We start from the raw sequence: 26,701 nt of genomic DNA, 5'->3' as shown, positions 1-26,701 counted from the left end.
GGATTTACATAGAGACAGCTTTGACATTCTGTCTCAAGTATTATACATTTCCCATTGCAGCTCGCATTGTTGGCTGGTCTTAAGGATAGTTCAGCTAAAAAGGAAGTTTGCTGTTTTGTTTTAGGAATATGCCATTTAAATTCATAAACCTGGATTTTATTTGCCTGCTTATCCTTGATATTTATGTCAAGAATCAAGGGTTTCTTGCCCTAATACTTTAATTGATGCCATACACACCAGGCATCAGTCGGCAAACTTTGATTCTGTTCTGCACGCAAACATTTGTTTTTTCCAGGAAATCTTAATTAAGTATTTTTCAAAACCATCTGCTTCACTAAGCAATTGTTTGTCTTCAAGTCTACTTCTCACACTTTGGTTTGTGTTTTCTTTGGAAGCATATTCAGTTCATAAGCAGCTTATACTATTATTTTTGTCATTTATCTTCAGTTTTTTTTCTTATTTTCTAGGAACCTCCTGTAAAAACAAAACAAAATTCCCTAAATGCTCAATTTAGGATAAGCACTACGACAATGGATGTGAAATCCACCAAGCTTGCGAAACCAGCTGAAACTGACTCACAATCATAAAATGCAGCTGATTGCCTGCAGGCTTCTTGCTCTGATGTTTAGTGTCAGGCATATGTTTTCTTCATTGGTGCCTGATACACATGCTGGGCTACAGGATGTTTTAGATACAAAGAGAAGGGTACTATTAATAATAAATAAAAGAAGGAAACAATATGGGCTAAACTGAACAGAATCTGCTGCCACTGAACTGATAGCTCAGATTTCTGGTTTTGCCCATATCTTGGTGAATGGCATGCAAAAAGACATTTCAGCTTAAACTTTGCAAAGCAGGTTCCTGTTTTATCAATAGTTCGTTGTAGAGTCAGGGACGACAAATGTTGCTGCACTCAAAGTATTTTTGTCATGTATTGAGTCTCCTGAAGCTTTTCTTTTAAATTAACTAGTAGAGAGGACAGAATTTTCTCCTTCCACCCCCACTTTTTTTGTTTTTAAGTCTTTTAGATGCCCTGCATAGATGTGGGAAAAACCAGGTTTGGACATTTTATGAATTTCCCAATCTCCTATTTATACATGCAAATAAAACTTTCTTCCTATAGAAATGAAATACTGGCACCAATTTCTGAATTCCATATAATTGGACACCGTGTACTATTTTATTAATAAACAGGCCAGAAACGGGGCTGTGTAGGTGTATATTTTGAAAGATAAATGTATAATTAAATTACTGTAAAAGGTCTGACACCTCATTATCTAATAACTTAAAAGCAACAAATTGACCTACTGCTCATAAAGAGCTTTTCATGGAAATATAATTTCTCGTGCATTTATACACCCTGCCGGATTAATGATTCAGTTGATGGAAAGCAGCTAGTTTCATTATGCACCCTCCCTCTTCCCCTTCCCCCTCCTTCCCCCTCCCCCCTTGACTTAACAAGTAATCTACCTCTTAAAATTTGTAGTTTAATACTTGTTTGGTGAATTTGTGCCACTTTCACTTTCACTATCATTCCCATTTTGTTACATTTCTGTTATGGGGACTTTATGTTGAAATATTGTATAAAGCATTTGTAGCAAGTTTAAAAAAAATAAAATATTTAAAATTATTTAAATTGTTTTGGACACTTCAATTGTATTATATGTGATTTACATTTTACATTAATTTCTTTTTTGTTTTTGATTTGGGTTGTTAATCTGGAGAGTGTGCCTGTATTAAAGTTTGCTGTTAGTTATATTTTCTTTTGTTGGAGAGTGATATAAAGACTATTCTAATGAAAATATTAAAAATTACAATTTGACATACAAATGGGGTTGTCCTTGCTTTTAAACATTTTAGCCTTGTTGGATATATTTAAAGTGCAGGCAAGCAAATGAAGAGAGGTTTTGTTTTGTTTTTCCTCCAGCATGAAATAAACCTTGGATATCTCTCAGATGTATAAGATCTCTCTGCCGTTGCAAGCACTTAATGACCAGCTAGATGGGACTACCGTGGTACATTTTATATAACTGTAACCAATAAAGTAAACTTTTTAAGAACTTGTGAAAAACTTGCTTTTTGTACCTAAATGTGGACTGTGAGGAAAAACATCTAGAAGGAATTAAGTAAGCTTGCATCCTTTATATAATAACATAAAGCTCAGCAAAGCAAATACACATAAATCCTTCAGGGGGTTTTGTTGTTGGTTTGGGTAAAATTAATACCTTGAAATAATACCACTACAAATGCAAGGGCATTAGACTTACGTAATACTCAGTGATCTTTAGATTTTTGTTTTTGTAAGAGGGAAATAAAATATTCCATGTACACAATACTTAAAGTTTATACCCTGATTGTATTCCTAATTTCTGAAATTGTTTATCACAAAAATAAATTTTAAGGCTTATTGAACAATTTGGATTTTTAGAATATTGCATTCCAAAGCAAGGAGGAATTATGACATGCCTGATATCCAAGCTAAAATCTTCCAATAGCATAGCTGTTACAATTTACCAACTTAAGACCTGCCCACATTAGCATGACACTTAGTTTAGTTTATCGTGGTTCAGACTGTAACTGTATTAAGTTAATCTTTATTCACAGACATTTTAGAATATCCATCATTAACACTGCAGGAACAAGTTAATGTTTTACAGTACATGAAAACATAGAACAAGATACCATGTGATATTCTCCCATGATTCCTTTCACTGTGTACACAGACTTGCCATTGAATAATAGGAAATATCCAAAACTGAAGTCTATTACATGACTGCCTATTCAAATAAATACCTTTATTTATTTGAATGAGATTCTCAGATAACTCTGTTTACTTCCTGGTATGAAAGTAAATACCACACTACAAGTATTTATTTTGGAGGCACTGTGCTACCCATACCAGGGGTGCCAGTCAGGAGCAACTGGCATAGTTCTGCAGAAAACCCTGTGAAACACTTCATCTTTTTAACATGTTTAAAATATTCAGGCTGCTCACTCTAGTAGTAGTCAATTTTTTTAACCATTTAAAAATTGTAAGGAAAGCAGGGCCAATCTGTGCTAAAGTTCAGTCCCAGTGAGGCTATGTTTTTTATGGTGGTTTTCTTCTTGAACATTGTTTTATGCTTAAAAACTAATTGCAAATTGTGGATGAGCAAATACTTTTAAAGGCACTTTGTATGTGGCATAATGTGCACTGTAGCTTGATGCCTAGTGTGGTCTAGACACTAGAATGCTGCAGAGACATGCTGTTAGTGTTGGTTACATTAGCAATTGTATAACTGTTCAGTTGAATAGGATGTGACACTTTAAAATGTATAATTGATTATGTTTTGCAATTTTTGGTGATTGAAAATATTTTTATTTATTACTTATGCATAGTGAGTTACATGGCACACTCCAAGAAAATTAAGAAGTGCGAAAGAAGTTTAGAAAAGCATCCTACACGTTACGTTAGATATTAGATTGAGATTTTTAAAAGTTGCCTAGGGACTATAGATCCGTTTACCTATTCATTTCCAGTCCTTCTGACACTGGCACTAAAACTTCTCATCAAATGCTTATTTAGTGCTCAGACCACTTTCCCGTTGGCTGTTCACCACGATCTGGCACCTTGGAATCTTTTTCAGCAGTGAGATCAACAATGAATTGGTCCCTGCTCTCCTGGTTTCGATGCTTTGGTAGAAGCTTCCATTGCCATTGTATCTTGCGTGTTCTGTGATTGTATCCTTCGCTCTGTAAGGCTCTCAGTCTGGCACCTTTCACAAACACAGAATTCGCACACAACATTTTCCAAAGGGGAAAGTGCGAAATAGGATCCATCTGCATTCCAAAATGAAATCGGATCTTTTGCAAGAGATTACAGGCGTTGCCATTGCTAAAAGAGGTGACAGTAAATAGAACGTGCTCTTCAAAGCAGCTCTTTTCTCCCGGATAAGCAATTTTACATTTACCATTGCATCTCATTTACGTAATTGACTACCCTGTGGATATATATAACCATCGCTTTATGATCTAAACATGGATGCAAAAATGAAGGTGGCTGAAATATCTGGACTCAGACAATGAAAGCATTAAGTTCTTCCCTCTTACTGAGAGAATATACCTGACGTTGGTAAAATGAAGTGAGAGGTATCAGTTTAATATTTAATACATACTCTGGCACTGTAGTCTATCCTTCTATGGAACTAGTGAGCTAGTTGGTCTTTTCCACCTCTTTAACTACTATTATCTTCTAGACTAGCAGGAGTAGAAGTTAGTCCTATAGACTAGGACTAGTAGTGTAGGGAACAATGCTGCCCTGGCAGGGCTGTGGATTAGCTCTCCTCCTATCTCTAACATCCTTTTGTCAACTGTCGCAGCCAGCCAATTCAGGAAGCTGTTGCAAACACCTTGATTACTCAGAGAGCTCCTGTCAGTGAAGCTGCCCCATTGGTTGACTGACGTCACAGACAGACCAGGTGATATGACCTGACCTGACTCTGTCCCACAATCCCATGCTGGCTGGGAAAGTCCGGTGTGTCTTCTAAGATACATTTCATGTGTATGTTCTGAAATGAAGGCTTTGCATATTAACGCCAGTTTCTACTGTTATATTTTGTGTCATCTTTTCCCATTGTGAGGCCTTGTTTTAAAGCTGGTGGTCTAATTTGATTATAAAATAGTACTTGGCAGTAAAGACATCTTAAAGGTTCAGACAAACAGCTGTTAATGGTTTTAAAATGTTTATGGGAAATTTTTAATGTATAATTTTTCTTTTTAACCATAAAGTACAGAAAGGATTAGTAATTTGCTATCACTTTTGTTTTGTTCCTGGATGAATCTTCCTTAAATATTTGGTGGTCTCTCATTTCCATATTTTATTGAAATTTCCCATTTTATTTTTCATTCCAGATTACTTTTGCAAAAGTGAATTTTCGTTAGATCTGAGATGTAGCCCTCCTCTTTTGATCTTCAGATCTATAGACATTCAGGTACTACAAAAATAGATGGGACAATAAAACCCCTCAGAGTTACAAATACTTCAGGAATGAAGGTTGTTCCTAACTCTAAACAAAACATTATGGCTGTTTACAATTGAACATTGACTTAATACAGCTTTTAAACTTTACTATGCAGAAGAAAAATGCTGCTTTCCCTTTATTTTTTAGTAGTTCACATTTAACACAGTACTGTACTGTATTTGCTTTTTTTTGCGGGGTGGGGGAGTGTCTCTGCTGTGGTCTGATTATGTACTTCCAGTTCCAAATGAGCTATGTGGTTGACTGGTTGGTTCGTAATTCTGCGGTTCTACTGTATATGAAAACATACATAGAAAAGAATGTATGTATTTTGTATGTTGTTTCAGCCTTTAAGGACCATTCATTTTTTGCCCCCACTAAACACAAGAGAATTGTGTATCCTTCAGACTTGGAGTGGGATAGATGTCTTGATTTTTTTTATTTTTTTGTTTCAGTTCATTTAATAGACATTCCTTTGGGGCGCATGAGCTCATTCTCCAAGGTTTTTTGCAGATTTATAAATATGACAATGTCAAAAGTCATCTTTTTCTTAGTCCCATTTTTGGTAGGTATCAAAAGCTTAATCCTAAAGTGCACCAGAGCTCTGTCAGAGCATCCTGATGATTCTATCCATCATGTAATGGGGCTTGCACACCAGGGAGGGCTAGCTCAGGAATCCTCAGTAGCCTGTTAATAGCAGCTTTAAAGGCCCTACCTGGTACCAACAGAGTGGCCCCAGCAGCCGAAATGGGGGCTATAAACTGATGGATCTGGCTGTTAGGGAATATCTCCAGTGTAAGGGGTTACATGTGACTCAGAGCTGGTGTAATGGCTGTACGTACCTCTCCAGTTTCCCCCCATGTAGGGGGTACAACTGAGAGGGTGAAATTCACCCTTTCGGAGTGGCCCTACACACCACTTAAACCTAATGTTGAGATCTTAAAAGGGACTTTGTGCATTCCTGTTACTCTAGGGCAAATTGCACCCTGAATGAATAGCTGAAAATATTGGTGGACAAGAAATTATCCAGCCCCTTTTTCAATCCAGCTACACATCATTTGATTTCGTGACCACCTCTGGTATTGAATTTCACATGCTGTGTATTGTGTTGTACGCTCTCTTCAGAAGACACCTATCCCAACTCTCATTACATTCCTAGGATAAAATTCACCAAAATGTTAAGAAGGCTTCACAGAGCTTCCACGCTGAGTAAAAGAATCAGTGGAGGAAGGGGGTTTAAATCTTATCAAGGTGTTTATTCTACCAGAAACAAATTAGCGTAATCTTTAGTGTTTATAGTCCTATTCCCTTATTTATTTTAGACCAGTTTTGTTTATATGTCTGTTAACGGGCCCATCATCATGATTAACCATCGGGTACTTTTATGCTGCATTTTGGTTATTACATGTCTTGTTAGCTGCAAGTAATAATATGCATTGTATAGCCTTACAGTGAGCATGCTTTTATTTTGCCTTATTGTGAGCAAGAAAAGATCCATGTTCTTGAATTCATCCCTCTATAATGTAATGAATCTAAGTAAGTTGGTGCACGGGAAAGCTTGTGACAGCCTATTACTTCTGTGTTTGTATTCTCTTAGGTTCCCATACCACACCCATCACTACATACCCGAGCACTTTCCAGAGTCAGCAAATTAAACAGAGAGGCTAGCGTCTGTCAGTTGGAGTTTCCTCTCCATTTCTGTTCGTCTTCATGGGGAAAAATGCATGTATAATAATTTTTTTAAGTTAATGCGCTAGGTGGGTGGTGGTGGAGTAGTCAAGTTAAAAATTTCATAATTTGTCTAATAGTATTAGACCCCCGACCAAGAACAGGGTCTTAGTGTGCTAGTTGCTGGACATATGCAGAATAAGACAATCTCTGCCCCCAAAGAGCTTACAATATATAAATAGCCAAGAGAGCGAAAGGGAGGGAGGGGGAACAGGCAGAGGTGTGAAGTGACTTACCCAAGGTTACAGCTGGAGGTCAATGGTAGAACCAGGATTAGAGCCCAAGTTCCAGGCCAGTGCCCTCTCAGCGGCATTTAGGCCAGAGTGGAGTGAAGTTGTAACTTTCGGTTCCTCTGGGGGTGAATTCTACGGCCTTGGATCAGCCTCAAGAAGGTCCCATCTCCGGCACCAGCCCTGAGCTGGGCTAATTGAAAGATCCTGGAGACAGAATTGGCCTTTTAAGTCTCCTTAGCCCAGATCATTTAGCCCTTTGGACAATAACAAAGCAGGGTTCTATGAGACGTCAGTGTATGCGGGGGAGCCCCCTGTGCTTTTGGTAGTCTGTTGCTGAAATTGTGCCATTCCATTCTGCATTAGTTGCAGTTTTCTTATGGCTGATTCAAGCCCAAGTAAACTACACTGCCATAATCCATCTGGGAGGTGATGGCGGGCCTGGGTATTGTGCCACAGTCCTCTAACCAATTAGCAATGGTAAAAGGTGGATGCTGCTAAATGAAAGCCCAGCATCAGCTAAGAGTCCTGAACTGCAGGCTGCTTTGAGCTGTTTGGGTGGCATATAAACCAGTGTACACAGGGAGAAATAACTATTTTACTTCGATACATGTAGTAAAGCAGTCATGACTGGGTTGGCTGGGTTAGCCAGAATACAGTGGGGTAGTCATGGTTCAATTTCCGTAGGAGTTACACAGAGAGAGAGAGAGAGAGAGTTATGATGCAATTAAATAGAGCAGCAAGTTCCCAGCCTATAGTCCTGTCATGAGCAGACTTGGTTTTGTTGCACTGAGTGGTCCGTTACAAAAATATGTCCCTAAAATATATTCATGCCGAAATTCCCAAGATGTGGGCCATCCGCAGCTCCCATTGAGTCAACAGGAGCTGGAAGTGCTCGGCACCTCTGAAAATCAGGCTATCAGCTTGTAAAATGACCTGGAAGAAGAAATGCACCCTAGCTGATAGAGCAATGGATAAGAAGCTGGGATCTTGGGTTCTAATCCCAGCTGCTTAGTTACTGACTCCCTGTGCAACATTGGTAAGTCATTTGACTTTCTGTACCATGGTCTGCTCATTAGGGAAACTAGGTAAAACAGACGATTTCACTGATGACCAGGAGCTGCAGCTGACCTGACTTTTGCATGGTAAGTAAATTGTAAAATGCAGGATGTATTAGAGAATTAGAATTAAAGTCTTGGAAGTAGTATAAAATTTTACAGCACAACTGAAAAAATAAGAGTCCCTAGACTTTATAATAAAGCAAAACCATGCATTAATGCCGAAGTACTTGGGATCACCAATGTCCTGTATTCTAAGAAAAGATTAATGCTTATTAAACAAATTTTTTTTAGTAGGATATTACGGCCAATGTTTTTGAGCCTTCAGCTGGGATTTTCAAAAGCACCTGAGTGTTAGGTGCTCAAATCCCATTGACATTCAGTGGGAGTTGGGAGCCTGATTTTAGACTCCTTTGTAAATCCCAGTCTGAGTATTAACTCTGCCCACATTAGGGGGGTGCCTTGATTTAACCTGTGTATAGACTAGTAAATAGCTCCCTTTATAAATTCCAGCCTCAGTACCTAAAATTAGGCCTCTAACTCCATATTTATGCCCCTGTACAGAAAAGCTGTGTGCCTACACTTGCCATTGAAGTCCACGGGGCCTGCAGAAGCTGAGCACCTTTGAAACTCTGGCCACATCTATTAAGGTGCCCAAATATTGTTTTTTTGTTTCAATTTTAATAAAAAAGATGCGTATACAAAGCTCTAAGTCAGAGATGGGCAACCGGCAACCCAGCAGCTGCATCAGGTCTGCCGCAGCCCAGCTCAGGGCAGGGGAGCTGGTAGCACCAGGGCCGGGAGCGGGTGGGGTGTTAGGGTGGAGGGGCGGCCTGGGTGCAAACACGGGCATTCCATGATGCTGTGGTGAGAGCCAACAGTCTGAAGCAGGGGGCCAGGCCCAGCTCGCTCTCCAACCACCCTGTTCTGGAACCTTCCGCCCCTCAGAGGCAGGACTTGTCCCAACCCCAGCCCCACCCAGGCTTGTGTCATCCCCCTGGGAGGACCCACCCCCAACACACACCCCAGCTTGCTAGAAGATGTTAGAGGATTTTGTGGTCCTCTACTGCCTTATAGCTGTCCATCTCTGCTCTAATACAGCAAAATCCCAACATTAAAGTACTCAAAAAGGGAACTCTTCTGGCTTACTACCTATTTTTTTTAAAAAAGCTTCCACCTACTGAGACGCATACTCGACCCTCTCCAAAACCCTGTTCAACAGATGTCTTTTGCAGCCTGCCTGGAAAGTCACCAGATTTGGGCTATTTTTCAGATTTATATGATTAAAGAGCCTAAATTTAGGCACACAGATTTGGAAATATTTGTCAATGTCAAGTAACTTCTTCCAGTTGCTTAAATTTGAAGGGCATTTTACTGTCTTGTAATGTTGCCCAGTGCGGTGGGGGCCCGGGAAGAAAGCACATACTTCTGGATTTTACTGATTATCTGGACTCGTTAAATATGGAGAGCGTATTCAGTGTGGCATTCATCAATGTCAAGTTATTTAATGATCCTTCCTAAATTCAGGGGAAAACCTCTCTCACTGAGGTCACTTATCAGTTGTTGCTCTCATTGATCAGAAATCATCCCAGGGGTTGGCTAAATGATTTGGACTCTTGAACAGCCTGATGAATATATGAGTTCAGTTGGAAGTAGATGGATTTGTCATTTCAGAGTAAATTCCTGGAATAATTGCATGCAATCTATTCATAAAACTGTCTAGGGAATAATACACATGGTCTGAAATGAAATATGAGGAAATAAATCTTTTTAAAGGGATTCTAGCAATGATATAAACCATGTTTCATGCATGTGCTAGTAATCATCTATATAATTGATCATAATATGAAAAGCAAATGCGTTTTTACTTCTGGTGTTTTAACTTTAACTTTGGGGAAAGTTCTGTGGGCTGTGTTATACATAAAGTCAGACTAGATGATCAAATGATCCCTTGTATGAGCTAAAGTCTTCTGACCTTCTATTTCTAAAATGCTTGGGGTTTTTGGCATGTGTGTATGTTCTAAACAGTACGCCATCACTCTGATACGAGGGATGGAAGAGCATGGTCTTCAGCTGTATACCATCTAATGGCTCCATTATCCCTATATGATATGAATGAGTGATTCTCAGATTGTTTATATTGTGGAGCATTTAATATAATATAGGTGGGGCCATAGGTGCTGACTTCCTCTCTACCTGAGCGATGCTTGATCTCTGCCCCAGGCCCTGCCCTGCCCCCCACTCCACCGCTTACCCCAAGGCCTCCCTGGCCCACCTCTTCCCCTCCTCTTTCCACCTCCTCCCAGAGTGTGCCCCTTCCCAGTTCTTCCCCCTCCTTCTCAGCACCTCCTGCATGCCACAAAACAACTGATACACGGTGGACGGAGGCGCTGGGAGGGAGAGGGAGGAGTTGATTGGCAGGGCTGCTGGCTGGCAGGAGGCGCTGAGGGGGAGCTGGCTGCCAGTGGGTGCTAAGCACCGGCTAACTTTTTTCTGTGCGTGCTCCAGGGCTGGAGAACCCACAGAGTCAGCACCTATGGGTGGGGCTGGGAGCTCTACCTATTATTCAAGTTTCCCAACACTTCCCATTAAAAGATGCTGTTTTCAGTTGCTTATAGCTTTGCCCAACTTTAACTATTTGGGCTGGAATTTTCCATGCCGGTTGTCTGTCTCAAGCTGAAATCGTGGTTCGTTTTTTGAGAGGGGAGTGGGGGGAATTTCAGCCAAAATAGTTCAGCCATTTCCAAGAGCAAGACCAGGGGAAAGTATGGAAAAGTGTGCTGTTTTGCTCTTATTAAAAAGTACTTAAGACCTTATCTTTGAAAAGGTGTAGCACTCCCCATTCTCTGGAGCAGGGACTTGAAATTTGGCAGAGGGCGTGGCCGTTTTGTCAGAGATGTGCCTTTTTGCCATCCCCAAGAAAAACCACCTGGTTTTGACCAAGTCCTAATCAATTGCAAACTGTGGTTTTTGTCCAAGGCTCAATAGAGACATGCTAGAGCTTAGCAGAGAACATCTCCCGAGTGCGAGAGCTCCGTGTGGTGGTTTTAAAGGTTCCATCCTTGTTTATGACCCATGTGGGTGTCAATAGGATGCCATTTCTGTTTTTTCAGTTTTGCTTTTTTTAAAACCTGGGAAATGACACACACACCCCCCTTCTGGTGAAATAAGGTTATTAAGGTTGCACAGTCAAGCATTCAAAAGTCAGGAAATGCCAGAATTAAAGTTGCCCATGTAACCTTAACTTGGCCCCTTTGTACATGAACATTATTGTAGCCTTTAATTACGCGATCTCACATTATTTTTCCTCAGGACCCTTGCTGTAGTCGATGCACAGAGTAGGGACCTGCTCTGGGGATGAATCAGGGCATGTGGTGAAGGAAACTGTAGGCCCCCTGGTTCTGTGTTGCAGACACTGGGTGGCGTGTATGTAATGTAGTGATTGAGGCAGAGGGTTGCAGGAAGAGAAAATGGATGGTCTCAGGGCTAAGACAGGAGAAGGCTTCGTCGGAGTACTGGGCTCTGTTCCTGCTTCTGCCACGTAGTTCCTGTGTGATGCTGGGGAAATCACTTAAATCAGACTTTGCAGAGATGGTTGCTAACTCTTGGTATTTTCCATTGAATGCATCTGATGAAGTGAGTTGTAGCTCACGAAAGCTTTTGCTCAAATAAATTTGTTAATCTCTAAGGTGCCACAAGTACTCCTTTTCTTTTTCTTTTTGTTTCTGTTTCTCATTTCCTCAATGCCCAAAACTGAGACATGGGGCCTGAGTTACAGAAGTGCTGAGCGTACACAGTTGTGACTGAAGTCTATGGGAGCAGTGCTTAAAAAAAAAAAAAACCCCAACATTCTATTATAATGCTATGAAATCTGAAAAATCACGTCTTAGGTGTCTCAAATTGAGCACCCCCAATTAATGACATCTTTGGACCTTAATTTTTCTGTGCTTCCTTTCCTCATCTGTAAACTGGAGATAATACCCCCTCACCTCCCAGGGTGTTGTGAAGATTAATTGGTGTTTGTGAAGAACATACGGTCCCTGCCTGGAAGAGCTGACAATCTATACAGATTATTAGACAGACAAAGTATGGGTGGGGAAACAGAGGTGCAGAGAGCTGATGTGACTTGTCCAAGGTCACACAGCGGGTCCTTGGCAGAGCCAGATCTCCTGATTCTCAGTCCACTGGACCATCCTATCTCTCCAAGATAAGAGATCCCTCTTGGGAGTAGGTTTCAGAGGGGTAGCTGTGTACACCTCATTGTTTTTGCTCTCAGGAGTAGCTCCCCTTCCAAAACCCCTTTCCCACCTTCCCTGCATCATCTTTACTGTTCCATTACATGAAATAGCAATATTAGGATAATAAGGGAGATAAAAATGACAATAAATTCACCATCATCTGATGGATGTGGCAGCTGGAATAGGTACCCCCGTGCTATTTTTCCTCTGGGAGTAGAAATTTATATTTATTAGTACTGAATCTTCTCTCTCCCTGCTGCTCCCAGCTCCCTCTAGATCATGTTGTGGTTTGTCTTGTCACTCCTTGGTTGAGTTTACGTCAAAGAACAGCACGAAGCAACCAGTCAAGTAAATGTACAGAAGTACTTGATTTCTTGGGTTAGGTTGAAAAAAAAAAACAACACACCCATATCTAGAAGACTGACAGATGCTTTTCCATAGTGACAACAGCAAGTTGTTTTGCAGATGGTAGTTTGAGAACCGGCGACAAGCCTTTCAAAATAGGCATAGCACCTCATGCTGCGTGATCCTTTTAAGTTTCATAATCCAAGCAGGGCTGGCTGAGTCATTACTTGGATCCAAGAAGTGCCAAGGAGCTGTGAGAAGTGGCGTTGGTTGATTCAGCAGGTGACACTCCATTTTTCTGAGTCGTTCTTGGCCCGGTGCCCAGGCAGAGTGCTAGATGGCACTGTGCTTTTGGAGCAGTGCCACCTTTCAGATGAGATGAAAAACAGGCTTTGACCACTTGTCACTATGCCACTTAAGAAGAGTGAGAGGGTTAATCCCGGTACCAGGGCCCAATTCAAGGTAAAGCACAGAGTCTACATCAGTTCCTCCTGCAGTTTTATTTGGATACGTTTCCTTTCGTGTCGGAACCTGTTGCTTTGCATAGGCAGGGCACATACTATAGAAGTGAGAGTCACCGTACCCTGAAGGGAAAACTCGCATCCAGGGGAGGATAGGTGGTGTTTTCATTGTTGCTCTCCCCACACGGGTTCTGCTGGGGAGAAAAGCTTTACTCCTCAGGAAGCCCTGCCAGTGGAGGCTGCTGTCGGGATGAGCTGAATCAATGCATCTCCCAGTTGCCCTGGCTATATCCTATCCATTGGAGGGAAGATTGTAGGCACCTTGTATGGCTCTCTTGTCCTTTCCTAGGGCATTAACTCCAGCAGGAGCTGGTGTAGCTGCCTCTCGGCAAATCCAGCCTGCTGGGTTTAACGGAGGCCATACCTACACTGTGGGCACTACCGTGGCACAGGAGCTGTAGCTCCATAGCATAGACGCCCCCTTCAGCAAGGGAAGGGGTTTTTCTATCGCTGGAGGTAATCGGCCTCTCCGAGGCAGTAGCAAGGTTCAGCAGAAGACCTAGCTGCATCTACAGCAGGGATTAGGTTGGCATAGCTGTCGTGCTCAGGGTGTGAATTTCTCTACCCCAGGCCTCCGTTTGAGTAGCGGTTATGCTGCTATTTCAGTGTATTGCAGGGTTCAGATTTGATTGTGTTTTGCTTGGGCGCAAGTTTGGCTGTTCAGTTCTTTGGGGTGTGAGGGGTTAGAGAAATGCTAGATGATTCACTCTTGCCCCATTGTGCTGCCTTGCATGGTTTCACCAAACTACATGGCCCCTTTCTTAGGGTTTCATTTTTAGATTCCTTGAGACTCTCTCCGTGCACAAACGCGTATTAGAAGTGTAACCCATTGTGCAGTTTGTGTTCCGTAACTCCTTCTGTGCCTGAGCTGCAGAGAACATGCCTGCTAAGTCTGCCAACTAGGACACTTAGCCCTTTAGTTCGTGATCTTAGCTTTGCTGGCCCTAGCTTCCGTCCCCAGTGACAATCAAGGTGACAGTTATTACACTAGTAACTAGACTGGCTTATGTATGTGTCAGTTCCCTGCAGTACTGCAAACGCATTATCACATCAAAGCGTCTTTTAAATCGGCTACACCCAAAGCGTTTTTTCCCTGTGCTGATCCTTCTGTGTGTGTTGTTTTGTCTGAAGCAAATTACGTGATGAGATATGCAGGGCTGAATCAAGCCATTTCAGTTCTGCTAGCCCTTAGTGCTAACCACCCGTGTTTTCTCTCATGTTCTTTTTATAACTCAGCTGGGGTGAGCACATTCATATAGAGGGTAAATAAAGATTATATGAAGTCTTCCCGATCTATGATATTCTTTCTGTTGCTATTAAATGATGAGCTTTATTCGTTCCCCCAACCAAGAGGGCAATTCAGTGCACATGGAAGACTTTTATCAAACTATCCAATTAGATTTTATGGCAGCATAAAAGATGCATTTGAGTACTTCTCGTTTTAATCCAGTGTTCTTCACCTTTTGGCACTCCAAACTCAATGTGCGCCTTAAAAAGGGCCGCAAGATACATTGTTGAAGCAATCCAGTCCATCTCACTGTAAAGGCTCAGGCCAAGATTTCCAAAAGCGACCAGTGATTTCTGGGAGTCCAACTGGAGACATCTCGATGGGGCCTGAAAGCGCAGAGCATCCACTCTCTGAAAATCAGGACCCTTCCAGCCTCTGAGGCTGGGCTCCCAGAAATCACTATTTGCTTTTGAAAATCTTGGGTGTAATTGTAAATGGTGAGTTAGATGTCACTTTGTCACATGGATTCACCTTCTCACATGTTCAGATTGCCCCCCCCCCCACCCCCATAAGAATTGCATCAGGCTTTAAACAAAGGGTGAGGTTTTCAGGGGTCTCAGCGCTGGCCTAACACTGATCCTATGTCTGGAGTCTGTAGGAATCTTACCTTTTGATTTAAATGGGAGCAGAGTTGAGCCAGCACTGAGCAGTCTTGAAAATGCCACCCTTAGGGGGCCATCTGCACAGTGAAACTGACTTGGGGATGGCCTGATTGTTTTGTGTTGGCCTGAGGGAGCAGTGACCATTGTCATGATGTCCCCTAAACCACCATGGCTAGACACTCCAGCTCCGCACCTCTAGAAAGCTGGGCATTCCAGCTTCTCAGTGATAAATGAGCTTTTTCTAGCTTTGGTGGTTTGAGAGAATTGACCATAAAATCACATTATTTGGATTATTCCTTTGTGTCCCTTTGTTTGGTGCCTGTAAAATCAAATCTAGCCCCGTGACCCAGCTTCCCTCCCACTGGTCTGAATTGAGCACATAACACTCTCAAAAGAACTGCAGTGGGACACACGGAAATCCTCCGTTTTGGTAAGCAGAATAAGGACTTTCCAGTTCCTAAGTATATGGCTGTAGAGTAAAATGTGCAAGAAAATCTGTCAACAAATTTCTTCTGGTCCAGTAGGCCCTCCCTTGTTTCCCTTCGAAAAGTTCCCTGCTCCACAGTACAATCCATGGAACTGATGTTAGCTAATATTTCTCAGGTTTCAGAGGAACAGCCGTGTTAGTCTGTATTCGCAAAAAGAAAAGGAGTACTTGTGGCACCTTAGAGACTAACCAATTTATTTGAGCATGAGCTTTCGTGAGCTACAGCTCACTTCATTAAACATCTGATGAAGTGAGCTGTAGCTCACGAAAGCTCATGCTCAAATAAATTGGTTAGTCTCCAAGGTGCCACAAGTACTCCTAATATTTCTCAGTGTCCCCTGGTGGCTGTTCTGTGAATTCACTCTCCCAGTAAGCACTATTCTAATGCAGCTGAGAGAGAGAGAGAGAGTTCGTTTAGCAAGGTAACATACTCGCAGTGTTTCATACCTGACCGGAAGTGGGAAGTACTAAAAACCCTGTTCCCAGGTGGTTAACCAGCCCAGTTTTGCAAACCCAGAAGGTTGGCAGTTTGGAGATGCACTTGTCCAAGAGGAAAAGAAGTACTTGTGGCACCTTAGAGACTAACCGATTTATCTGAGCATAAGCTTTCGTGAGCTACAGCTCACTTCATCGGATGTGTTCAGTGGAAAATACAGTGAGGAGATTTATATATACACACAGAACATGAAAAAATGGGTGTTATCATACACACTGTAAGGAGAGTGATCACTTTAGCTCATCTTAAGTGATCACTCTCCTTACAGTGTGTATGATAACACCCATTTTTTCATGTTCTGTGTGTATATAAATCTCCTCACTGTATTTTCCACTGAACGCATCCGATGAAGTGAGCTGTAGCTCACGAAAACTTATGCTCAGATAAATTGGTTAGTCTCTAAGGTGCCGCAAGTACTTCTTTTCTTTTTGCGAATACAGACTAACACGGCTGCTACTCTGAAACTTGTCCAAGAGGTTTTTTGAACCTACTGATGTCAGTCTGCATCTGCTGAAGTTGGTTTGCTTATGGATCTTAAATTGATGATGATAGAGGGCAATAATTATGCTCTATGTTAAGAACTAAACCAGGTTGTGATTGGGTGTGGAGGATGTGGAGCCGGGGGGGAGGGGGGGAAGAGACTTCTGACCGTGTACATATTTTGTTGTTAAATTAGGGGATCAGAAACTTAAGCTCTCCAAGAAAAACATTTTTCAATTAAGTCAAATATTAAACCCTAAAATCCTCACTACAGTTCCTTTAAATTCTGTCCTCTTCACCATATACTAACACTGGTTAATGCTCAAATAAATTTGTTAGCCTCTAAGGTGCCACAAGTACTCCTTTTCTTTTTGCAGATACAGACGAACACAGCTGCTAATCTGATAACTGGTTATTTTGTTACTATACTGCCCCATTTATAATATCTCAGCAGGATCTTTAATCCTTTTGGATCTCGATTTATCTAGCAATCATGACAAATAGCCTCCGGGCTTCATTCCCACTAGTTACACAGCTGATGTTTCTGGGACTTAAATGGGTAATGTGGAGGACTGAAAAACACCTTTCAAGAATGTAAATTGCTCACCTGTGGTGGAAGACAAGGTAATTTGCATGAAAATGCCAAGTGCTCTTTGTAAAGGAGGGGAGTGTATGTTTAATGTACCTTTTTCTAATGGGCTAGCTAAATTACACATCCTTCTGCTTCCAACCCAGTGTTCAAGGGTTTGGGGAGGTTGGAGCAGTAGACATTAGAGGTTTTGGAAAATGTTACTTTTCACTGAAAGTCGATTGCTTTCAAACCCTTCATCTCTACATTTCAGAGCATTGCGGTAGATTCTACTGCTGTAGCTCTCTCTAAAATCAACGGCACAGCCGTCCAGCATACTGGAGCTGTGTCCCTAACTTACAGGGAGGAGCCTTAGGTCTTGTCTACATGAGCAAGTTGCCCTGGTTTAACTCAAACCAGTTTAGTTAATATGGTGCAAACCCCCTCTTCCCCCCGTGTGCACACTCCTATTTTAGTTTGTGTCTTATTATAACTTAGTTTAAATCAATTAGGAATTTTACCAAAACAAGCCAGACCAATATAACTCCCTTTATGTCAGTGTAACCGTGTCTATTCTAGGAGGTTGTAGGTTTGTCAATTTTGGTTGGACGTGTTCCTGGAGGTTTCATTATGACATAATCTTTAGGAATTAAAGATTAATCTTTAATTCCTGGAGGGTTGGCAATCCAAGCCGCTGCACTGATTTAACTAAATCTTTTTTTTTTTTAAACCAATTTAGTTAGATCAGTACAAAAACCTTGTTCAGACAAGCACTTAGTGATACTTCTCTTTGCCTTCCCCCTGTACACTCCTTATTTTTTTCTGAGGTCAGCCCAGTTCTGCAGTGAGAAGTATCTCTTGAACTGTGGTGCAGGAGTGGACTTGATACGCTACTGAGGCTGCATCATAACTGGGCATCACCACCACTGGGCTGAAATTCTCTCCCCTTTGCTCTGCCCCCCTGCTAGCCATGGTGGGGGCGCTAGCATCAGTGAGGCACAGGGGTTTGGTTACAGTGCCTCATTGTCATTATTGTCCCCGGTGGGGAAGTGGCAATGGTGGGAGAACATCTGCAGGTGTCCAGTGTCCATGCCGGCTGACAGAGCGATAACTGGTTTTAGAGCTAGTGCAGTTGCAGGATTTTCAAATGCTTTAATGTGCATGCAGTGGCTTATTGACTTCTTGGCAATATCTCTCACCTGCTCGCTGATCCACCTGTCCCAAAAGCAGAGCTGCAACTATTGTAAGAAGCAAGCTCATGAGCCTCCCAAGAGGTTAATTTAAGGTCAATAGAGACCTGGCGTGTTTTTCTGTGGGATCCAATCATTAAAATTGTTCATAACAGTGCAGGGCTCCATCCTGACCCATTCAGAACACTTTGTGGGCATAACAAGCTCCATAAATATTGCAAAAATGCAAGCGAAACAGAAGAGCCTTGTGTTGCTGTTGTAGACAGGTCCAATGCATCCTACATCTGTCCCAGATGGGCTTCATGTGGTGTTCGGGGTGTGATCCCCTGCGACTGTTTGTCATTATTGAGTTCATTCCTGATGCATTAAGTTGCTACATCAGTGTCCGTTCGTTCTGCCATCCCTTGCCCGGCTCCAGACAATGCTACGCCTTCTCTCTGGCTGGGAAGGCAATGGCACCACCATGTGGGGGATTTTTATGTACTTCTCTGAACAGGGCTCTCGCTGCAAAGGATGGGAGCTGGCTGCTGCTCTGATGAGTAGAGGTCCGCGCGTGTCCCATCGCACAGGCTGGCGTGCATCGCCATAAATGATGTTTAGCTTGCACTGAGAACGTTCCAAGTGTTTGTGCCTTTGTGAAAAGGCCCTGGCCTACTGTGGTGTTTAAAACACGTTCATTTCCTTGGTTTTTAACACATCTTTGCTGCTACCGCTTTCAAGCTTTAAGGTCGTGATTCAGTGAATACTTTTCCACCCCTCTCACACAGGATGGGGCGTCTTTCCTTTATTCTGAGCTGGCTGACTTTCTGAAAACCCCCACGTAAGTGGTGGTGTTGGAACTTGCTATTGCACAACACAGCAAAGTAACAATGATACTACTGCTTGGTGCTTCTCAGCGGAAGATTTCCGCGATCGACACAATTAACAACTCGTGCACTGTCCCTTTGGACAGCATTGAGCCCTACTGAGTGAGGAAAGCTTTGCAGGGACAAAATGGGGGAGGGAGGGCCAGTAGTAAATATCCCCTGGACAGGACACTCCCTCCTAAGCCGGGATGGACAGCCAGTGCATGTCTGATCTCGACTGACAGCTCTGAAATGAAGATATAAGCCATGAATTGAAACCAGGACCAACTGGGGTGAAGATAATCTCCCCCCCCCCCCACACACACACACACTCCATGCCACTTGTGCATGGGTGAGGTTACCAAAGAGTCCAGCAGTTCCTCCACACCACAAGTCGGGCCCTCTGTGGCACGTAGCTTGACCCCATTCCCCCACCATCCCAGGAGAGTAGGAGAGGACCAGGAGCTGCAGAACAGTCCATGGTGGAGGGTGGAAGATAATTTTCACAAGCTTCTCCCCTTGCAGCAGCAGGAGATATGTGGATTCTTTGCACATGCACACATCCCCATCAGGATCTATTGACCTGATGTAGAGTCTCTTAGACCTCGTGTTCACTGGGAAGAAAGGTGTGTTCTTGAGTAAAATCCTCATGAAGACGAGGCAGGTTGTAGTTTTCACATTAGCAGGTCAAGGTAAGGACTATGGGGAAGTCTAAGGTTTACCTCAACTTGCTAACACATACTAGATCTACAAAATGCCTTGTCTCCATTAGCATTTGACCTCTTGAGTTACCACATACTAGCTAATTTGAGGCAAGAACACACCTTCTTTCCTAGTGAAGATGCACCACGCAGGAGTCTGATGGAGTTTGAGGACTGCCAACATAATGGCACAGCAACAGATTTCCCACAGGCACTCTTACAACAGACAGCACTCACTAGCCTTTGGCACAGGAAACAGTCCATAGTTAACCATATGGCTTCAGTGATTTTTAAGTAGAGAACACGAGACAAAGTGGTCAATAAAATATCCAGGAGTTACTTTTCAGCCTCAATCTGGCTCTTTAAAAAACATTCTCAGTCTCTCACACCCCAAAACACAAGGTAAGGGATCTACTGTAAGAACTAGTTGAAATGCAAAAAAAAAAAAAAAATTTGGATCTACTTTAATGTTGGGGGTTGAGTTTTTGGGAGGAGGGGTAAGAGGTGAATCTTTTCAGGCATGTTGCCTGCCTATATTTTATTTTTCATTCTATATGTTAAGGTGCACAAAGGTCTTTGGGCATTTGCCTAATACATGAATGTGTATTATTATTAATTTTATAAAGGACTTTTGAAAGTTGCAAGGCATCCTTGACATTAATCAAAATTTAGGTGGACACATTCTGCTTAAAAAAATCCAAGCCAAACTTATTTTCTTCCTTGTGTTACCAGTAACATTTTAATTGCTAAAATCAAAAGAAAGGTCAACTTTTATTTACTTGTTACCATTCCCATTATTTCATTTGGGAGCATTCATCATCTTGGGCAATGAAAATTGGCTTTTTTTCTACTGGCCGTTTTCACTTTCTGGTTCTCATGCACTTGCCCAGTGCTACAATGTTACATATGCAAACACTGCAGACTCAAATCCAAACTAAACAACTATTTTCATGGATTATTTTAAACATCCCAGAAAATATTTTTATTAGGCCTGATTGACATTTTTCTATTTTCCAAATGTTGATGACAAATTCACACTTTTAAAAAATTGATTAAATTTCATGAACCATTGTACAATTTTTAAAAAAACAGTTCTAATTTGATACCAGGTTTTGTGAAACATTTTACAAAACCTACAGCTGGGGACTAACATTAAGGTCAAAGGTCCCTTTTCAAAGATTTCCTTTGAACTGTAAAAATATGCTGGAGCAAAAACTAGCTTCTTGAGTATTGTAGTAATAGATTTTTGAAAGAGGTCCCTCTGTTGGAATGTAAGTTGATAATAACATAGTGTTAGTCTTGATCAGGCTCTGCATGTGCAATATGCAGGGTCGTTACCACAGCTCTGTGTACACTGTACAGATTTGTGCAAATAACCGGTGCTGTGGTACTGGCAACCACAAGTGTTCAAAAATCATGAGATATTTCTTTTAAGCCGGAATGCTTTTTCAAAAACTAATAGATGTGTGATTCTTTTTATCCTTGCCTTTTGGTCTTTTAGCCTTTTACATGCTCTTTTCGCCTTGTCAGTAGCTTTTATCACCAACCCTGAAAACTAGAAACGTAATTTTTATTTTGAGATGAAAGATGAGATTCTCACGTAGTCACAGGATCCGGGGACCTGGGGCTGAAGGTAAAAAGCAAATATCAAAAGCCTTGCAATAAAACCATAAGAGTTAACCACTCTGCTTTTGGTTATTTGTGTGTGCAATTATCTGATTTGCAAGAGCTTTCGTGGTGATGGGGCATGCAGCTTAGGAGTGTAGTTGAGCACCTGGCCTTTTTGAACACCTTACCCTGTTAGTGTATGTGTTTTTTTATGTAATGTGAAATGCGTTTTGCATCAACACAGATGCAAAACAATGACATGGCATGGCGACATGACAAAATAGACCCTGACTCTGCCAGCTATTCTGCACAGGGGGCCCGCTGCAGTCACAGCCCTGTTGACTATTGATGTCCAGTTTGTCCTTCCTGGAAGGTTCTCCACATAGTTCTCTGAGCCTGGACATCGGGGAGGCGGTGGGGGGGGGGGGGAGAGAAGGGGGTCAGGGAGAACACACTCAACTTTCTCCTGAGTTTTCACCTAAATTGACTAAAGGGTCACTGCAGAGCAATGCAAGACACCCCCTCGTTTTCATGAGCAACTTTGGCAGCACCTGGGTCTAGAGCCTTTGTACAAAGTCAGTTGGAGCCAATGGAAGGTCTCCCAGTGAGCTTTGGATCAAGCCTGGGAAAGGTACCCCGGCTTTCATATGATACTGGGCCACCAGCCTGGCAAGTAGGTTGGGGTAAATGTTTGAACTGAGATTGTGTGTTGGATATGTGGCCTGCCTCTGCTTTTATCCCAAATATGATGTGTGTGCGTGTGTGAGAGAGAGTTTCTCCTGCCTCTTTATGCAGTTACAGACTCCGCACGGCCTCTAGATGTCCCCCCTCCTCTTCTCAGAACACCAGCACCAGGCAATGCAAGAGATCCAGCTGCACGACGGCCCACTTCTTCAAGGAATAGACTCTTCTGCACATCAAACCAGGTACAGCAAGGCAGTCGCCCCTGGTACTGATGACCACACAGCGCTTTGTGATGCTTTGCATTTCTGTAGCCAAAGCACTTTACAAATGTTAGCTCACCTCAGAGAACCCCTGTGAGGCAGCTAACTATTGTCCTCAGTTACTGGTGGGGAAACTGAGGCACACAGGCTCAATGACTTGCCCCAGGTCACAAAGAGAGCTGGGAATAGAACTCTATATGTGAGCCCTAGTCCCCTGCTTTAGCCAGGCCCATAAGACCATCCTTTCCTCTTGTTCTGAAACACCTAGACCCGTTGGACCCATAGGTTCAAGTCCTGGCAGGGTTGATTTAGCGCTCCATTCTCCTTCAACAGGAGAACAGAGTTCCACTCCACGCCCTATGTGAGAGCCTTGTGGAAGAGGCCTTAAAGCTCACTGTGCCACTCCTACAGGTGGATCTTTGAGCCCTTGGCAATTCTTATAAGTGCTCCGATTCTCCATTCCTCCTGTGCTGCTGGGCAGGGACCTGTGTGCCATTTGCTTGCCACCCTCCACCTCAGACAGGACCGCATTTCTTTTCTGCTGTTCGCAGAAGTGCTGAAGTGCTTTGAGATCCTATGGGACGAAAGGGCCAAAGGCTTAATGTCACTCTATTCTTAATATCAAGGCAACTGCACCCAAACCACCAGGGGATGCCTTGGCAATGTGCCAGTAGCTTAAGAACTAGACCCCTTATTTGCATATTAATTTACATATTTAATAGCCTTGACTTCACTATTTGCTTCTTTGGTAGGAGACATTTTTAATACAAAAAATAATGCCATGTTGCATTTTAAATACATTAGCTCAGATCCTCAGCTGGTGTAAATCAGCATAGCTTCATTGTAATCAAGGGAGTGACATAAATTTTCCTCAGCTGAGGATCTGGCCCAGTCCCCCTAGTGATCCTGAAATGACTCACTTCTCCGTACATCAGAGGAAGTTTTGACTAATCCGGGTGGTTGAAGAAGCCCAACTCAGTAATAAAAAGTTTGTTGAAAGCTGCTAAAGTGCTGTTGGATAGCACGTAGTGGATAGAACACTAGACTGGGACTCAAGACCTGGATTTTAGTCCTGGCTCGGTCACTGGCCTGCTGGGTGACCTTGGGCAAGCCACCTCGTCTCTGTGCCTCAGGTTCACCGCATGCAAAATAGGGATAATGATACTGACCTCTTTTGGGATCTACTGATGAAAAGCGCTACATAAGAGTGAGATATTATTATTACTAGTTATGTGAGTAAAGTTAAGTACATGTGCAAATGCCTACAGGGTCGAGATCCTGGATGGGTGCAGGGTCTTGAACCCTGAAATAGGTTTATATTTGGTTAAACTAAACTGTAAATGAAATAGAGAAAATTAGTATTATGGGAAAAAGTTAGTACGATAAGAAAACCAAACTGCCTCCTGCACTATCAGAAATGGTGGCGAATAGTAAAAATTTAACATTGATTGCACAGTGATATCTGAGTTTCCCCTGTTATTTCTTGTTGTTAGAATAGGGGAGACTGTGACTTTTCACATACCACTTTGGGTAAATGGTGACTTTTCTATGGAGACCACAGTTATTGCAGGTGATTATGTGTATTTGCAGGCACAGGACAGTGCTGAACTGAGAAGATGAGGCAAAGTAATCCTTAGATATCATAATCTGTTCTGTTCATTCCCAGTTCGAGTGAGACCAGGAGTTCATCAGGAGAAAAAGGGGGGCCAGTGGTATTCTGTGCCAGAAGCAACGGCATCTTGTTGTCATTGTCCTTCTTTGCAGAGAGCGAGTCATGAACTATGGAGGCCGGTGAAAGGATGATTCTATCGCATCCCCTGCAGTATGAAGTCCACTCATCCAGAGCCAGTGGAATGGGAAAACATTCAGAGAGAATTGTAGATTGTTGTGACCACATTGGGAGGGCAGGTAGATTTGGGCAATTCTTCTCTTTCTGTTGGAACGTAGAGGGGTTGGACATACTATGCAATTACATCTTCAAAAGACTGTTACATCATTTTATCTTCTAACTGTACTGTACACTTTATAGAACTGAGCAACCCATTGAAAATCCACCCAGAGTGGAGAGTTTGCTGAGGTGTTCATATCCCAAATCTGTGGGTACCCCAATTTGAGCGTGTATCATGACCTTTAAGATGTTGGAACATTGCAAAGGTTGTGATGCCACTGCTTTTAGAAGATTGTAGGACTCGCATCTCCTGGAATCTCACCTGTTAAGTGGTCTCTGAAATGCAGTGATGGTGTCAGTCCAGTTTTCTAATGGGACAAGCGTTCATTTTGCGAAAAGCTTCCGTTATATTTGGCACTAGCTCGGCACCCATTCATTGCTGCCATGATTGAGTTTTACAAGCATTCCTAAAATGCCCATCACAGTGCATGGTACCAAGCAACATCTTCCCACAAATAGGGAGATTAGTAATTGTGACCCTCCATTAGAGCCAATCTAGTTTGGTTAGGCTTAGAGAGGAAGGAGCCATGATGATTGACCACAGCCTGTAAAGACGAAGTTTCAGGGTGTTGCAGTTAGTGAGAAGGCTGAACAAAGAGATATATTCTCTCTTGCTCATAAAGGGCCTCGTTCACGCAGGTCTATCATATGGCAGAGGTGACCTCTGCTTGCTTCCACAAACTTCACCTTTGTAGTTGCTTAATGAATTTGGATGTCCAATACCCATTAAAAATTAATGTAAACCACATATCCAAAGCCACTGGGCAGCTTTGAAAATCTCAGCACACTGATAAAGCAATTTATGGGTCTTAGATATGTCTAGGAGCCTGCCCCATTGTACCTAATCTCCAAGTTACAGTCATTTAGCTTTATCGAAAGGTCTCCACAATAAACTCTGCTGTACTGGATGCAGCAAATTCTCTTTTATTTCATTTACCTGTCCTTGTTTCTTCCTTTTTTCATGATCCAGAATTTGTATGGCAACACCTGCACTAGAGTTCTTTAGAAAACGGATGATCTTCCTGTATGTTTTGACAGCACCTAACATTGTAGCAACAAATCGGAGAAAAATACCAGCACCACTTTGAGGTATCCCTAAAGTTTCCAGTGCAATGTTGTTAGACAATGAGCATGTTTACTAAGTGATGTATTTTCACTTGTCACTCAGGGGCTCTTGCTTAAGAGATGCCTCATGTTGCGGCCTGAACTATACTTAAAATAGCCCACTCTTTTGAGACCTCCCTCAGTATCTAGGAGTGGGCAAGGTGTTTTTAGAAATGGAGATTCTGGCTTGGATTCTGCTGGGCTTAGTGCCTTTAAGGTAGACCTGTGACATTACTAAAGCTGAATTTTGTGCAGTTTACTTTTCTTTGGTTTTTTTTAGAGTGATATTAATTATACTGTTCAAGAAACTCAAGGAGAGAAGTGTGTAAATGCTGTAATTATATGAATACTTTTCCCAGAGCAGTTTTGGTTTATCATGCAAACCTGTAAATATGTATTTACAATTTTAAAAGCACGTCTTTGCGTCCCTATTGTAAATGCTCCATTTTTAAAGTTTTGTATCTTGTTACTCCACTAAAGATTGCAGCACCCAGTTTGACCTTGCATCAGTCCACACTAAAAATCCATTACAGTCTGAGCCGTGGTAGAAAAATATCCACACCATCAACAAGAAATGTCCCATTATTGCAGTAAACTTTTCACTGTTTTCCCCTTAGACAACAAAAGAAGATTCTTTGGAGGCAGGGAGTCCATCTTTGCACAATAATTGATTCAAACTCATGGCATTTCTATATGATGATGGGGACATTTTCACCTGTGCATATTCAGGAAAATTGACCATTGTTTTCCAGGGCAGAATTTCAATTTTGCAACAACCCTCCACCATGCCTGCTGGTGAAACTTGTGAAATTTTGCCTTTGATCTTCTCCCCGCCCCCCCCATCACAAATTCTCATGAAAATTCAAGGGGGGGGGGAGACCCAGGTTTTGCATGTACAAATTTGCAAGGCTGATGCTGGTAGCTCTGCAGCACTCTCATGACACTTGTTTTTAAAATAAAAAATTCAGTATAAACAATGTGAAGACGTGGTGTTACCTGGTGGGGCTTGAGTTCTGAACATTGCTCTGGAAAACTGAAGACTCTGTCTGCCATGTAAAGAAAAAACAATAAACTAATGTGACGAACTGTCGCTTGGGAACGGTTACTGACTTGCCAGCACTTTCAGTCCACCAGTTTTGAATCACAGCCATGCAACAGGAGGGGTTGAAATGGAGAATTCCTTTGTGGGTATCTCCTGTAACTTAAATGCGGCCAAAGGATTTTTTTTTTTTTTTGGAGGCGGGAGAGTGGAGGGGAGAAAATCACTGTAAATAAATGAATATTCCCAGTGTAACACTGGGTGTCAAGGGCCCAGACCTGCTA

At 42.2% G+C, this 26,701-nt stretch overlaps 1 protein-coding gene across 7 annotated transcripts in view; it reads left to right on the top strand.

Annotated features, from left to right (window-relative positions):
• PRDM2 (PR/SET domain 2) overlaps positions 1-26,463 on the top strand; it is a 119,361-nt gene extending 92,898 nt beyond the window's left edge. For 4 of the 7 annotated variants that reach the window (XM_048824660.2, XM_048824666.2, XM_048824669.2 and 1 more), the window contains 2 exons: positions 22,178-22,308; positions 23,993-26,463. In XM_048824660.2, coding sequence (XP_048680617.2) covers positions 22,178-22,286 — 109 coding nt within the window. In that variant the 3' untranslated portion in view covers positions 22,287-22,308; positions 23,993-26,463. Of the gene's footprint in view, positions 1-467; positions 1,631-1,927; positions 2,061-22,177; positions 22,309-23,992 lie in introns of those variants that run through there. The other 3 variants (XM_048824661.2, XM_048824665.2, XM_048824664.2) reach the window with 3 other exon arrangements.
• The last annotated feature ends 238 nt before the right edge of the window (positions 26,464-26,701 follow it).

Source organism: Caretta caretta, chromosome 18, assembly GCF_965140235.1.
Source record: "Caretta caretta isolate rCarCar2 chromosome 18, rCarCar1.hap1, whole genome shotgun sequence".
Classification (NCBI taxonomy): Eukaryota; Metazoa; Chordata; order Testudines; family Cheloniidae; genus Caretta; species Caretta caretta.
This window is presented reverse-complemented; position numbering and strand designations above follow the sequence as displayed.